Here is a 15,178-nt window from a genome sequence, read left to right as displayed (position 1 = left end):
ATTTTTTTTTCAATAGCAAGCAAAAGAGAAGGAAATGCTTTCCCTAGATCTGCTCTGTCATCACTAGAGTCCGATTATGTTTGAGCTATTCCCTAGTCATGTACCCTATTTCTTAACCAACTGTTGCCCTTCTGATATATTAATTCATACGTAAAGCTGGCTTGGTTTTCCTTCAACTGCCTGCTACAGTTCTTCTCTGGTTCACACAGACCCTTGTCCCTTTTCCCTGCTGGATTTAGTCTTCTTTGAAAGAATGAATGGATATGAACTTCAACTGAAAAATACAGGCATTTGAATCTGTGACTGATTTGTGACTGGATTGTTTTTGATGACTTTTATCTGTAGTTGATTTGCATCTATTTGGCTCAGACTCGCTGGGGGTAACACACAGAATAAATGAATAAATAAATTTGAGGAAGAGACAAGGAGAGGACGGATGAATGAATGGATGATAGGGAAAGAGAGGGAGACTAAACAGAAAGGGATGGATAAATGGTGATTAAGAAGTACAGAAAAATAAGGAACAAGCAGTGATCAAAGTAAAGAAAAGAAATAAAAAGGATTCAAAACTGAGAAGAATAGAAACTCTGAAAAGAATAGTAAGAGTGAAAAAGAAATAAGTAAGAACTCAGGGCCTGATTACACCTAAAAGAGCAGAAATGCATTACTTTTAATTATGTGAAAGGGCTAGGATTGTGCACCAGTGAAGGGAGGAGTTTGTACAGGGAACCACGGGACAATGTCCAGGGTTGTCTGAGACTCAGAGCAGTAAAATTTGCCCATTTGATCAAGTTAAGTGTTTGCTACAGGGCTTATGTGCTCTGAACTCACATTAGCAGTGTCTCTCCACCTTTTGCACAGCTCCATGTGGAATACTCCTATAATGAATCCTCATTTTCCTCTTTCAAACTTGCTGGTTTGGGTTAGTATTTCTTTGTGCCCTCCGATCTGACCTTTGTTCTTTTATCAGCATATACAATTAACTAAAAAACAACAGCAAAACAACTGAGCACCGCTAACAAGACTTCTTAGACTAGTCGTATTGAAGACCCCTTGTTTTCTCACATCCAGTTCCATGTTTGTGCATGTTATTCCTTGTCACGTCGCATCTCAGAAGCTCTGTTAGTACCTGTGGGCAGAGAGCACCATCATTCAGTGTTACACGTTACACATGCGCTGCACAGCACAAGTAATACGTAGTATGAGGCTTTGCAATTGATACTGTGGCCGAGGAGGGAAAGCCTGTGTTACTGCATTACCTGCTCTCTCAGGCATCTGACTTCTGTTTGGCTTCACCTGAATTCCTCTCTATTCTCAAAGCAGCAACAATTGCCGCTTCTCCTGCCCACCATGTTTATTTTCTCCACTTTTTATTTGGAGGTCAGGGGAGCTTCCAAACACTGCCAGTTTGCCTGTTTTCGCTCTGCTTTTGACCTCTGTCCGTTAAACTCTTACTGTAGTGCTTAACTTTAAACAGATGACTGTGATTATAAGTATCCACATGCTAATAATCAAATATGTGTTTAAAGTGCCTTACTGGTTTAGTTTTGAAGAGAAAAACATTCCCACTGTGTATCTGCTTTGCATCTGTCACAGAAAGGGTTCTTAGTCTTAACTGGAGCTTCTAGTTGCTAATGGACAGTGTGTTACCATCAATATGTATATATTTATATTGACTGTAGTGGTTCCCCAGAACCCAACTGAGAGTGGACTCTCACAGTGAATGCTAAACAAAATTCTGACATTCCCTGTCCCAAACACCTTACAGCCTGTGCAAACAAGGCAAACATAGCAAGTAAGATAAGAAATGTAAAACGGTAGCACAGAGATGGTCGTATCAAACATCATGTGAATTTCACAGGGGTCGATGCGTATTATCGGTGGAGATGCTGTTATGCCTAAGTCGTTTCAGGAAAGGAAAGATTGCCCAAGTGGCTCAGGCAAACCATGAAGATTAGCTTTTATTCCTTCTTTTGAATCCCTGGACACAGAGGGAAGCTGGGACATTTCTCATGGTGCCGTCTGTCATTCGTCCCCCGAGGAATGAGTCACAAAAGTTGAGATGACAATTCTCGTCTTGAAATATACCAGTGTGCTAAATAAAAAATACCCCTCAGAAGGAAAATGTATAATCTGCAGTAGGAGAAGTTTTGGGAAAATTACTTATCTATTGTTGATGTCTCTCCTCTCTTTGTCTCTCTCCCTCCTACACACCGCCATTTTTTGTTTGTTTGTTTTTACAGCAGTTGTATGCTGCCCAACTTGCTGCGATGCAAGTGTCTCCGGGAGGCAAGATACCTGGCATACCCCAGGGTAACCTTGGTGCTGCTGTATCCCCTACCAGCATCCACACAGACAAGAGCACAAACAGCCCTCCACCCAAAAGCAAGGTACTGTACCAGGCCCTGCAGCATTGCGTTTCTGACAATGTGGGTACTGTGGCGTGTGTTGTTTTTTTTTTTTCTGAAGGGTATCTATGTGCCTCTCAGTTGCAGGCAGCTTTGTTCTCAGGATGGCTTCCTGAAATAGGAGGATATTCGTAGTGCCATTTTTCCAGTGGGAGGACCCCAGCGCAGAAATACCAAACAACCATTCATACACGATGTCGGTAACAGGCACCACCTCAGCTGAGATCCCCTGGGTTCCCTTGCAGTGTCCTAGCTGTCACACTGCTGTTTCTTCCATCTTCAGTAACAGGTAGCAGGCTGAGGTGACCACCTCCTATTCCAGCACACAACTGTCATTTCCTTTCACAACGCTAAACCGGCGTCAGGTTAGCAGTGTGTCAACGAGAGACGGAAAGCGGTGGAGCATCTCATCTGTGGCCAGATCCTGTCCTAGGGTTCAGTGGTAGTTTGTGGAGGAACAAGTCTCCAAAGCAATGTCTGTTGTGTCATAGAACAGGGCTGGAATCTGTCCATCAAGCGATGGGCTCTGATGAATAATCTTGGTCCTAGCTGGGCAGTTAGGTCTGTACTCATTTAAGAAGTCAAGCTAGCATCTTGTAGTCACATCTGTATAACACTGCCAGTTTGTGACTAGTTATACCTAGAAAAAAGACACAGAATATGTCCAATGGAAGAAGATGAGCTCAGCGTATGCCACAGCTGAGCAAAAGTAATGGGTCAAAATTGAATGGCACATCTTAGGTGTTGCAAAACAACTAGGAAGAATTTAGCTAAGGAATGCAGGAAAAAAGCAGTCCCGTTCAGGTGATAGCAAGAGCTTGATAAAAACGTGTCCTTTCTTCTTGTTAGTGTCCTCTAGCATGCTGTCCATGTCCTTTATCATTTCAGAAAAGGTTCCTTGAATTGACAGCAGTGTCTTGTTTTTACCCTAACAGTAAAACAGCATAGATTAAAAATAACCAAACAAATGAATAATATCATTGTCAGCTCAGTGAGATACATATTCAAAGAACAAAATAGATGGTATGAAACCAGTAGCTGTAGTGTTAATGTATCAAGCTCTGGGTCTACGTTTTCTTTCTTCTCTCCTCCGTGTAGACCTTCTGACTTCCCAAAGTTTATCCTTGGCTTGGCCTCTTCTTTTATATACTATGGAGCAAGGAATCACAAAGCTGTGCAGTGCTTGATGATAGTTTTGGGTTTTTTTTCCAAAAAGTCATGCCTATGGTTAACAAGAGATTTTTGTGCATTTTACAAGGGGTTTTTTGTGTGTGTGGCTAGTGGCTTGTGAGATCCACTACACTTAAAAATCCCAGTGTTGTTTTTGGATCTCTTGTGTACAAGCAGAATGTCTGATGAGATCTAAGGGGACACAGTATTTATTTTGTGGCAATTGTGGAATTAGAAGGCCTGCCATATCTACCGGTAACATCAAGCATAACCGTCTTACTGGCATCTGTCAAGATCAGCTCTGTTCCCCCTTGTGTTTTATTGCTTTTTCATATTTGTAGGTGTTCCAGTGCCTTTGGCTTGCAGTTCTGTAGGACACAAACAAAACTTATTTGCAAATTGCAAAAAAAAAAAAAAAAAAAGCGGGCCAAAAGGAAAGGAAGGGGGCTCCAAAAGGCTGTAAAATTGTGCAGCGTGAGCCCTGTGATGCATGCTGTTTTCAATCTGCTGTGTGCCAGTTGGAGGCTCAGAGAGAGAGCGAGAGAAAGAGAAGGGATAATGCTGAGAAATGATAGAGTGGCTGTGACCTCCAAGCTCAGCCTGGAAATCCAAGACATTGATTTCACTTAGCATTCCTGCTGAGAAATCCGGCGGAGTTCAGTTGTAATAAAAGAACAAGGTTCTGTTCTAATGGTAATGGCGTATGACAGACATATCACTTTGTCTGTCCTCAGCACCAGAGAGAGGAGAATTGGAGAAAGGTCACCTGACCTGCCTGTGCTGTTGTGCGAATGCTATACTGAGCTTTGAACTCCAGCCTGGAAGCACAATTATTTATAATACTAAATGATAAAGAAACCTTTATAGAGCCTACAGTAATTAGAATAAAGCTTATACGATAGTGCAGTGGCCTGGCTCAGAAAACACGCTGGCAAATCCGTCACAGTGGCAGAAACTGAAGCTTATGTGTTGAAACTAAACACCTTCATTTGTGTCTGTGTGAACCTTCCTTTGCTCTTTCAAAGCTTGTTTGTGTTCAACAGCTCCAAAAGTTTATTGTGTGTGCTGATTTTTGTTTTTTTTTTTTAATTTAATTGTTTTAGCTGTTGTCAGGGAGTATCTGTCTGGGTTTCACAGCTGTTTTTTAATATTTTTTTTTAATCACCAGCAGCAACTTGGTTCATGAAGTTAGTTTGTGGTGGTCTTTCTCACCCTTGCTGTATGTCAGACCTCCACAGATGAACAGTTAGTGCCTTAGACAAGCCTTCAATAGATGCTGTTTGCTGAATCTCTATTTTCAGCCCACAGTTTACACTGGCGCAGCTTTGGTAATACGCTCAAGTGTTTGGAGACAAGGAGACAGCCTTACCTGAGAGTGTGTCAAGCTACTGGCAAACATCTAGGTCACTTCTGAAAAGCTGTGTTTTTTTCCCTCTTGTATAGTGTTAAAGTTAGTTCGCTGCTCTTTGCAAGGATTCTTCAAAGTCGGCCTCAGCAGCAGATGGAACAACTGTTGGCTCTAGAAATGCTGAGAAGCATCAGGGGGAGTTTGCCAAGGATCATCCTTTAAATCTAGTAAGACTTGAACACATCCCTGAAACTCCTCTAAGACCTTGGCAACTCCTGTTTTGGCAAACCTTTTATCAGTGGCCCTCACCAGTGTTTGAACATTGTGCAGACTACCCTGGCATCTTCTGTTGTCTCGCTTGCCTTTCAACAGATGTGACCTGGAATAGTCAAATTCTCTTCTAGGTTTCTGTACTGTAACTTTTAGGAAGCCATGAAGTAGAGATGCCATTATGCTGTGCTGCACACATTCTGTCAAGTTTTGGTTAGGAAACTGAGCTGGTGTCGTACATTCTTCCAAGAAGAAATCGGTGCCAAAAATATTGATTTAAGAAACAGAGCTAGTGGAGCCTGTCCAAAAGAAAATGCGTGTGTCTTGCGGAAATGGATTTTAACACAGCTTCTTCTTGAGCAGTTTTAAAAACAGCCGGTATGCTAATCATACCATTCAAATTTACCAAGGCCTCCTCCACAACCCATTTGAAAGGCAACTATCTTTGAAGTTTGCCAAATTGTGCTGGATTTCCAAAGTCTGTCTTAAGCACATTTTGCCTTTGATCATGTAAATGCTTGCATGCTGCTCTGTTGGGTGTTCAAGGTGGTTACACGCTCCCAAGTAAGTAGGAGAGAACAGGCACAGGTGCAGATAAGGACTAGGCAGAATAACCTACCAGTTCATCTTGTGATTAACTTCAAGCCTCTTGCTTGTACAGGGCCATGCAATAGATAAAAAAAAAAGCAATGTTATAGAGAATATGTTTATCTGAACAGTGACCTTTACCATGCTACCAGGGTTCTCACCTGATAGCCACAGTCTTCACTGACTTCAGATGAGGTGCATTATGCTCTTGAATAAGGACAGCAGCATCACCCTCACTTGTGAACAGCCAGGGCCCTGTTCATTCCTGCCTTTGTTCCTTGCTTTTTATGTTGCACGCATAAATATAGCATCTAGTGCCTGTGTGATGCAATATCCTAGCCCTTTCCATGTAACCTTTAAAGTACGGTAATTCTGGAGTGAATTTTCAATGTAGCTTGTAAATGTAGCTAAATGATTCCCCGTATTTAATGGAGCACAGTGCATTGTCTGTAGCATCTGCTGAAAAACAGGAGCAATTCAGTGCGAAATGTGACAGGAGAGAATTCTTGGGCACTTTTCTTTTAACCTTGTTATGACCTCAGCCCTAACCCTACTCACAGTTGTGTCTCCATCAATGGCAACAGCACACAGATTGTCCAAATCAATTTTTTTGTTCTTTTCAAATACTTCTGGCAGTGATGTTACTATTTGCTCAGCAGTAGCACCTGGGAGTTGTGACAAGGAAAGGAAATGTGTTTCAGACAAGCCAGAAACAGCACTAAGCAGTTGGATATACACAATCAGATTCTCCTCAACTGCAATATCCAGACAAATGTCAGTGTGAATCCTTAACCGAAGATGGTACTTTATTTTCACACTATCTGATCCTCTGATCACCAAAGTAAACATTGGATTGAAAATTTTTCCTGTCACCTATAGTCAGCAATAGAATCGTCTTTGAAAGACTTGCCTCTCTCCCACAGCACAGATAGACCTTAAAATGGCCAGAGACTCTCCAGAGGAACTTCTTCCATTTTTGAGGAATATCTGCTGATGATGCTACAGTTGCTGTCACATGCACCAGCTGTGTCTTGCATCCTGTTTATAGTATACGAAGGATAGAAAGGGGCCAACAGTGTGCTTCCTCCATTCTCGCCCAGGCAAAGTAAGCCTGGATACAAAACTACAACTGAGTCACTGTTGACTTTCTTACCAAGTACATCTGATACCAGGGACAAAATAAAGAATAAGAGTATTTGGAAATGGGCATTTTAATTCAGACACACCACAGGCTATATTATTAGGAAAAAGAAGTAAACTATTTACTATGGGGAGCTGGTTGGGGATTTTCCTGTCCCAGTCAAAACTGATGATGGGACTATACTTCCCCGCTTCAGTAGGAAAGCGTTCTTGACTGCGGATAAAAATATGATGGGAAAAAAAGAAAAACATCTGAAGGGAGGGAGAAAGAAAAAGGCCCTAAAATGGCCTGGTAATAAGAGCACTCATCTAGATGATATTTCTGATTCTACTTCGGGCAAATTGTTGACTTGAACTTCATTTCAGGTGACTACCCTAAGCAGCCCTGTTACCTTAGGTATATTTGCCTCCCTTTCCCTCATTTCTCTCTTCTGTATGATAGGGCAGAATGTGAAAGTTTATCCGGGGGACATCTTGGGGAAAACATTAAGCTCCATTATGTACATAGCTGCATAAGCTTGCTTGCCACATCAAGCTATGACTATTGCGGAAGCCTAGCTAATAAGTAGACATACAGATTCCTTGTACTCTCAGAGCTGCCGTTTTTGAACACGTTAAAGGAAAATATTTAATTTCAGCTCTACAGATGATAGATGCATTGCTATTCAAATGCAGAAGGATATTGATGTTTCCTCTTCATAACTCTTCTTTTTATTCAGTGATATCAAATATTTTTGGAAGCGTGAGCTAATTGTTCTGCACAGCACTGCGAAGTACTTCAGCTATAAAGAGGACAGCTGTGTGATGAAGAAGACTGATCATGGCTGTGTACAGGTGATCAAAGGGCATGACTGCTTGTGTTAGATGGGGCCAGATTCTTTTCCCTGAAGAGGAACCTGTCTGAAGCTAACCCATTGCACATGTTAGGCCTCATATACTAATGGCAATTACTGTCCTCTTTATTGGTTGAAGAGCTCAGCAGCTGCTGAATGCATATCCAAGCAGCAGGAAATTAAGGCATCCTTATTTTCACTGAAGAGAGTACTGAGGTATTTTAGAATGCAGAACAAGAGTTCTCATTGAAGTGATGTAAGACGCACCATCCCTTCTAGAACGTCAAGGCTATGTTTACAGAAGGTTTATCTCCAAGATTTGCAAGGCTCTTTTATTTTTGAGAATTTCCGGGCTGGACACAATTCTTCATATGCCACTGATTAAAAAAATCCTTGTAAATTAATCTATTAAGCTTTTCAGCACCAGAATAACCGTTAGCACTAGAATATTATAAATCAGTAAATTCAAAACATTTTTCAGTGCTTGCATTTCCCAATCCCCTTGTCAATGCATCAAACAGGTTAGAAATAGCTGTAAGATACTTGAGGAGAAGTTTATAGTATGGATGAAGTGATGTATAGAGAGCTATAAACTGAGACCTCATCTGCTTTATCTGTGCTATGCTACTTGCTGCTATGCTATTTCTTTAGTATCCCTGTCCATTCTCAGTGGAGACCTTGTAGCTAATTATTGCTTTACCTGGAAGCCTTTTTCCTTTGCTGCCCATGCTTTTAATCCCAAATAGAAAAATGTGGAGTTGGTGACAGAATCTTTGAAACTATTTTCCTCTTCCTTGCTCTTCTTCCTATACATGATATCCAGGCATATAAACAATGACTTTTTAAAGCATTTGCTGGAGCACAATGAAGTGATGTGTATTAGTGGAACTTCTTAAGATGCTTTTCTAAAATAGAGAATGTGTTCCGAACAATAAAAACAATGTTAATAGCAGTATCTAAAAAGCAGCAGCAGTAGAGACTTGCACAGAATTTTGCCTGCCTCCCACCCCTCCCTACTTTCCTAAAAATAAATTAGATACATGCAGGGGCTCCTAGGATGCTTTTTCAGATTAACTCTCCACAGCTCTGTTTCCTGATACCATGTCTTTCTGGCAGGACCCTGTGTCTCAAGCAGAGTTGCCAGCCAGTCAGCTCTTGTCAGGCTCAGCTGGCACTTTTTATAATGAAAACTCAGAAGAAAACATAGCAAAAAGAAAAAGGGGGAAAAAAACCCTCTGAAATCTGTGGTCACAAAACAAAAGTGAGGTACATGAATTAAGCAAGACTGCTGCATTTCTGAAAGAGAAGTCTTCAGAAATCAGACAGGAAACAGCAAAGATGTAAAGCAAAGTGGTAATGACAAACATGCAGCATGTGCTTCTTACCAGTTCACTACTGTTCCTTGCTGCTAGTGCCTTCCTTACCTGGTATGAATAAATAAAACATCCACTTTTTCCTAAGCGGCAAAGTTGGCGGGGCAGGCAGCAGGTAGTTGTCATTCTTTTTGGTTAAATGATCCACAGCATTGGCTTCATACTGAAGACCAAGATACTACACCAAGCGCTATTACTTTCAGGAGGCAGCTACAAAAGCTAGGTTCAGTTACAGAATCCCTCAGTGTTCAGGAGTGCTGAGACCTGACATTTTGTTTCTGCTCTGCGTCTTACTCTGTTACTTAGAAATACCTAAGCATCAACTTCTTGCAGAAGCTTTTTGACAGAACTGCCCCTCTAGTGTCACTTGGAACAAAGAGCTTGAATGAGAAAGAGCAGCATTTTGCAAGAAGAGACTGGAAGAGCCCCAAACAAGAAAACAGTGTCACAAAGTCAAGGTTTTTTAATGCCACTAAGATAGCTGTTGAGCTGATGTTGCCAGCTGGCCACACAGTCCTAAGAATAGCAGTAAAAGGGCTTTAGGAGAGCGTGGAATATGGAGCTGCATAATGAAACAGAGAAAAATCAGATTTTTCTGGTTGCAGTGGTTTTTGTTGATCATCCTCACGTTTGGGCGGGCTTGTTCTGTGGGGAGAGTTGGAAAATATTTAGGAGAGGGTCTTTCTGCTGAGGAAGGGGAACCAACCATGAGGAAAAATATGTGAAGTTCAGCTTGGGACATAGCGTTCTTCACTGGGGGCTGCCGAGTATCACAGCGCTGCAAAGATGAAGGATCAATATTAGCTGTAAGTTAAATATAGATAACAAACCAGCCAGTTATGCCAATACCAGATTAATTTCTAGTTTCCTTCGTAATATGAAATTCCTATGAAGTAAAGGTCATCCTTTATTCCAGAGGTTTATTTTTTAGACTCCGAGCTGTTGGACTCTCTGAATCAAGGAATGTGTTTATTCCAGGAGCACAGGCTTGTGCAAAATAATAGAACTGTAGCAATGCACCTATTTCATGGATTAGGAGACAGCTTGAAATGGAGCAGAGGACTCTCATTCTACCAGATCCTTCTAAAAGGGAGCCAGGTACTTCACTTGAAGAATTAAATCTTCCCTTTTGCAGCTTGAACTTAAGTGTTTGGGTGTTTTGTGGCATGTGTTAATAATCAAAAGTAAAGTGCGTAGGTTGCATTGGCAGGGCTGTCTACTGGACAGCAATGTAGCCATCTTTTACCAAATATAGAACTTCTTTTCAACACAGAAAGTAAATTTCTGAGGTGATTGAATCAAATCCTAATGCGATCAGTCTAGCAGCTTCCAGAAACTGCTTGCTTTGTCTACAGAAGGGTGGTTTGCTTCCACGGTACATGCTAGATTTGAAATTAGCTCCTCTTGACACATTCAGGCAGAATGCAATTCAAACTAAGCATCAAAGAAATCTATTTTGCAGTATGTATTCCTGTAGCCACAGCTGAATGATTATCATTTAACAAGGGAGCTCTACAAATTTTTTAATCTGAAACGTTTTAATCTGTAATCCCTGATAGCTGTGGATAGCTGAATAGAAGCAACATTTAGCAGCAGAATGGAGAAGAAATATATTTTATTTTCAAATTCAAAGAGACAGTTTCTTATAGGTTAGTATTAACTCTAGAGTTATATGAAGTGCTTGGCAAATATTTCACTGAAGTTTTTCAGAACTACACATTCGTACAGAATGCAGTTTGAATTGTTTAGTGTAAAATGAACTGGTGCAAAAGAGGGTTTCAGAGAAATTATGTAGAAATTGTCACTTTAGAGTACACACATTTTTCAGAGCAGTGTGGCTACATCTTGTGATTTTATAATGGATAGCTTCCTTAAAGTCCCAGCTCCTGGAGTCATGTGAATGTGTGAGAATCTCATTTAAACAAAAAGTTTCAGGCTGTCATGGCTGGAACTTATAGACTGGTATAAATGTATCTCAAAGGCTTAGAAAGCAACTAACAAAATGAATCTGTGAGTTACTATTTTAATCAAGTGGGATTAATTTTCAGTCTGAAATCATGGAAGACTTCATGTTGGCAATTCTGCTAAGGCATAAAGATTTCTCAGCAGAATTGGACTTTTTGCTGTAGTATCTCCCAGTAAAAGTGCTTTGGTAGTATCCAGAGAGGACATTTGAGAGCATCCAAAGAACATCAGAGGCAGGCAAACTGACGCAACTAAACCATTTTGGTTTTTGATGTAATTTGACAGGATTTAATATATGAAACCAGTTTAAAATTTTGATCTTAAACATGTGCCTTTATCCACTAATGCTGCCAGACTGTGAATTCAAGTATGTACTTTTAGTACTAATGAATGAGTTTAGTTTCTGTTTGTTTCATTTCAGTTGCTACATTTTTCCATGCTGCTTTTAAAGGAAAGATAAGCTTATGTCATGACTGGTATCTCTGGAAAAAAAAAATAAGAAAAATGTCTTTTGCTCAGTGTCTTGACACGTGGAGTGCATGGAGGGGAAGACCTTGTCTCTTACGGGAACACTGGAGAGAAGGCTTTTCAATTTCCAATCATGATGTTACAGAAAGACTATAACTTTGAGTATTTCATAAGTTATTAGTATTGCTGAAACTTTTTTGAGTGGATATGCCAGCACCTGCTAGTAGATTTAAAATAAGGGGCCATTTCCAGGAGCTATGTGTGTATGGAGATGTAGCACATGGGTTCGTACAGGCTTTCAGCTGACATGCGAGGCAGTGACATGTCACGTCATGAATCAGCCACATCGTGTTACGTGATTTCAAGCTAACAGAACACAACAGGAGTTGCATAGTGACAAACACAACCCAACATGACATATCCATGGGAAAATTGGCACAAAAAGCTTCTTAAAGTTGAATTTCAGGGGTACATTTATTCGTCTCCAAAAAGCTCCAGAGAAAACTGTGAAGCAGTGTACCGGAAAAAGGAGTAATGTAGTGACAGAATTACTAAAGCAGCTTTAATTCAGTGTACAGTTAGGAAGAAAACGTATGTATATAACAATTCTGGAGAGTACTTTTGTTGCGTTGGGTTCTTGGGAATTTCTTTCTTTCCAAAGGTAGCTCTCTCAGGGCTGCAGTCATTCCAGGTCAGTGATTATTTTTATCTTCAGCCATGCTAAGAGCTGTATAGACTTCAGGTTACAGCTGTAAGTTAATATATTTTGAATTTAGCTTTTGGTTGCCTCAGTAAACCTTGAGTCCTTCTAGTATAAACTCTGTTGTTTTTTCTCCTTTGCTCGCAGATCAGAATGACCCCCTTTTGTGCCTGTTTCCAATATTCTTAGTCTTCTCTGAAATTATCTTCTTTCCCTTTCTGGGTACTCCTATCCTAGTTTCTGATATCTGCTGAAAATAGGGTCCGCAATTAAAACTCTGGGATGAATTAATTCATCTCTGTTTGCTAGTTATTAATCATAAATCGTGCAGATAGCTGGTGCTTTCAACTTTCTATATAAAAGGCGCAGACCTAATTTGGGGTCAGGGAAATGCAACACGTACGTTTGGCTAGGAAGTGCATGTCAAGTAGCATTTCGTTTGTGACATCAGGAGTTAAAATGGTGTCACACGACTGTTTGCCCACTACATTTCATGTCTGGATTTACAGTTCTTAATTTCACAGCCTTAGAAATATCAAATTCTCTAGACAAAATGAGTCCTCTTGGTGAACTGCAGCTCACAGGCAGAATGATGTGGTGGTGTAATACCTAGGAGATTCACTACTTTACCAAACACCTGAAGTTCATTGGAGCTAGCGGGTGAGGAAGACAACAGTCACATCATTTTGGCTAGCCTAAGCGAGAAAATAGCATAGATATTCAGAGGCCTGCAAAGCAGAACAAATCGAATAGATGCTTTCTCTTCTGCCTTCATTTTAAAATGAGCAAGATACTCCCAGAGTGTCAGGAGTGGTGATGCCTAGTTTCACTTGTGAAGTCTCACAGTATTTGGACTCTGGCTGGAGATGTAGAATGCCTGTCTCCAGGGGATCCCCTGGTGCCGGTTAAAGTGTGGGTAAGCATTGGAGTCTTCTCCTGAGGAGAGAGGGTTAGAGCATCCCCCTACCCTACCCCATTGTCCCTCTACAAAAATTATGTCGGACCTTTGAGGACTTCATCAAACCTGTTGGAGATTGGGCAGTGCACTCAAAATGTATATAGAGATGAAGATCGCCAAACATGCATACATGCCCACAGACCTCACGTGCCCAACTCACACACATGCACACACACAGACTAATTTCACTGTCCTGGTTTTGGCAGTTTGGACAGCTCTCAGGGGTTTTACTGGCATGACACCTTAAATTTCAAGTGGATGCAGTATGTCTTGCCACTGCTTTTCTTGCGCTGTTGTTCTTCACCCCCAAATGATTACAGTTCAGTGCTGGGCGGAAGGATTCCCATGATAGTATCATTTGGGACTCACTTTGTAAATTGCTCTGGGCTCAAACAGAGGAAAATAATGCTATATAAATACATGTTATTACTGGTGAAGCGATAAAATTATCTTATGCTTACCAAGTATCCTAGCGTCTTGTCTTGATCATAATTAACTGGTGACATACACGTTGAGTCAGTGCTCTAGGATTTGTGCCCAGAATAAGTCACAAAAACATAGCAGCTTTAGTACAGGAGAAAAGGATGAAGGGGGCTTTTTTTTCTTCCCTTTTTTTCTTCTGGATAAGATATAAAAACTGCCCAGAGCTGGCCCTGTTCAGAAATAGCGAATCAGCCTCCTGGAATTTTTTTTAAGATGTCAACTTCCCTCTCGTATACTTCGGTGAAGACAAAGAATGTCTTAACGTCTGTATTGAAGTCATCATTAAAATAAAAGGAGATCTGTAGACATCAGCTATAAATCATCAAGAAATAGCTTGTGGGTAACCTTTGACACAATTGAACCTACTTGAAATGAGCTAGGGCTGGATTCATTGCCTTTAGTGAAGCCAGTAGGTGGACTAAAGGTCTCCTCTCTCTCTCCCTCTCTCTTTCCATCTCTTACAGTGTTAGCTTCTGGGAGGTGAATGTGTTCTGGCTGAGTGATGGAAATGCATTTGGATGTGTTCTTAAATAGACATTTGTTTTATGTCTGAAAAGAATAGGCCAATCTTAGCAGCATGATGCTGGGGCTATTTGAAAGGTATTTTTTAAGGCAGTTGTCTTCTTTCAGCTTTACAAAAACTGTTTTAACCAATTGTTTAGGCTTGAGGAACAGCATGGAATATCTATTGTGTATGGATGTATGCATGTTCTCCAGAATTAACAGGAAAGTGGTAGATAAAAATCTGCCTAATTTTATGTAATAGATTTTTGGCATTCTTGTGATCTGACTTCAAATTCATGCTGAGTTTCTACAGTGTAACAGAAATACTAGTTTGCAGTTGTTAATTTTAATTTCTAAGATGCTAGGTTTTAAAAGGAGCTGAAAGTGTTCAGCATCTCATGGGGACAAACTATGAGTCTTACTAATGAATCCAGCAATTAGTGGTTCATTGTGCCTGCCAGCAATTTGGCCCCGATACCGGTCCTGATGGTGATTTCATTTTTGCTGGTGTGAATCAGGAATAGGATCTGAAGTCTATTCACCAAGGGGGGCTGAATACTTCTTCAACACTGTTCTGCTTGTAATCTGCATTCAGTACTGACAGCAGCAAATAAAAAAAAGGAACTACAAGTTGATTAATATGTTCATTAGGATAATTATATAATATCAATAGAACTTATTAAACTTAAAAGGTTGTAAATGGTGGTGTCCCCATGCAGTTAGATAAACATATATATGATGTATGCCCACTTTGCATAGAAGAAACCCTTTTCATAGATGAAAGTACGTATTTTCTCCAATTTTGTAAGTAGAGAAATGAGACAAAAGAGGTGGCCCTTTACTTCCTGTAGCCATTTACACTTGTGCAAAACACAAAAATTTATATTTGGTAATATTTTATCATAACTTCGCAAAGATGTCAGTGACTGTGTGCAGAAGAAGATTAGATAACGAGTGACTCATTCAAGTT

At 40.5% G+C, this 15,178-nt stretch overlaps 1 protein-coding gene across 7 annotated transcripts in view; it reads left to right on the top strand.

Moving 5' to 3' along the window:
* The window catches only part of SOX5 (SRY-box transcription factor 5), a gene marked incomplete at its 5' end in the record, with an annotated part of 291,635 nt that overhangs the window by 234,017 nt on the left and 42,440 nt on the right, over positions 1-15,178 (top strand). For all 7 annotated transcript variants that reach the window (XM_082308710.1, XM_082308708.1, XM_082308706.1 and 4 more), the window contains one exon: positions 2,244-2,390. In XM_082308710.1, coding sequence (XP_082164836.1) covers positions 2,244-2,390 — 147 coding nt within the window. The remainder of the gene's footprint in view (positions 1-2,243; positions 2,391-15,178) is intronic.

Source organism: Platalea leucorodia, assembly GCF_965183815.1.
Source record: "Platalea leucorodia genome assembly, chromosome: 4".
Classification (NCBI taxonomy): Eukaryota; Metazoa; Chordata; class Aves; order Pelecaniformes; family Threskiornithidae; genus Platalea; species Platalea leucorodia.
The sequence above is the reverse complement of the archived record's forward strand: the minus strand, read 5'-3'. Positions and strand labels throughout refer to the sequence as shown.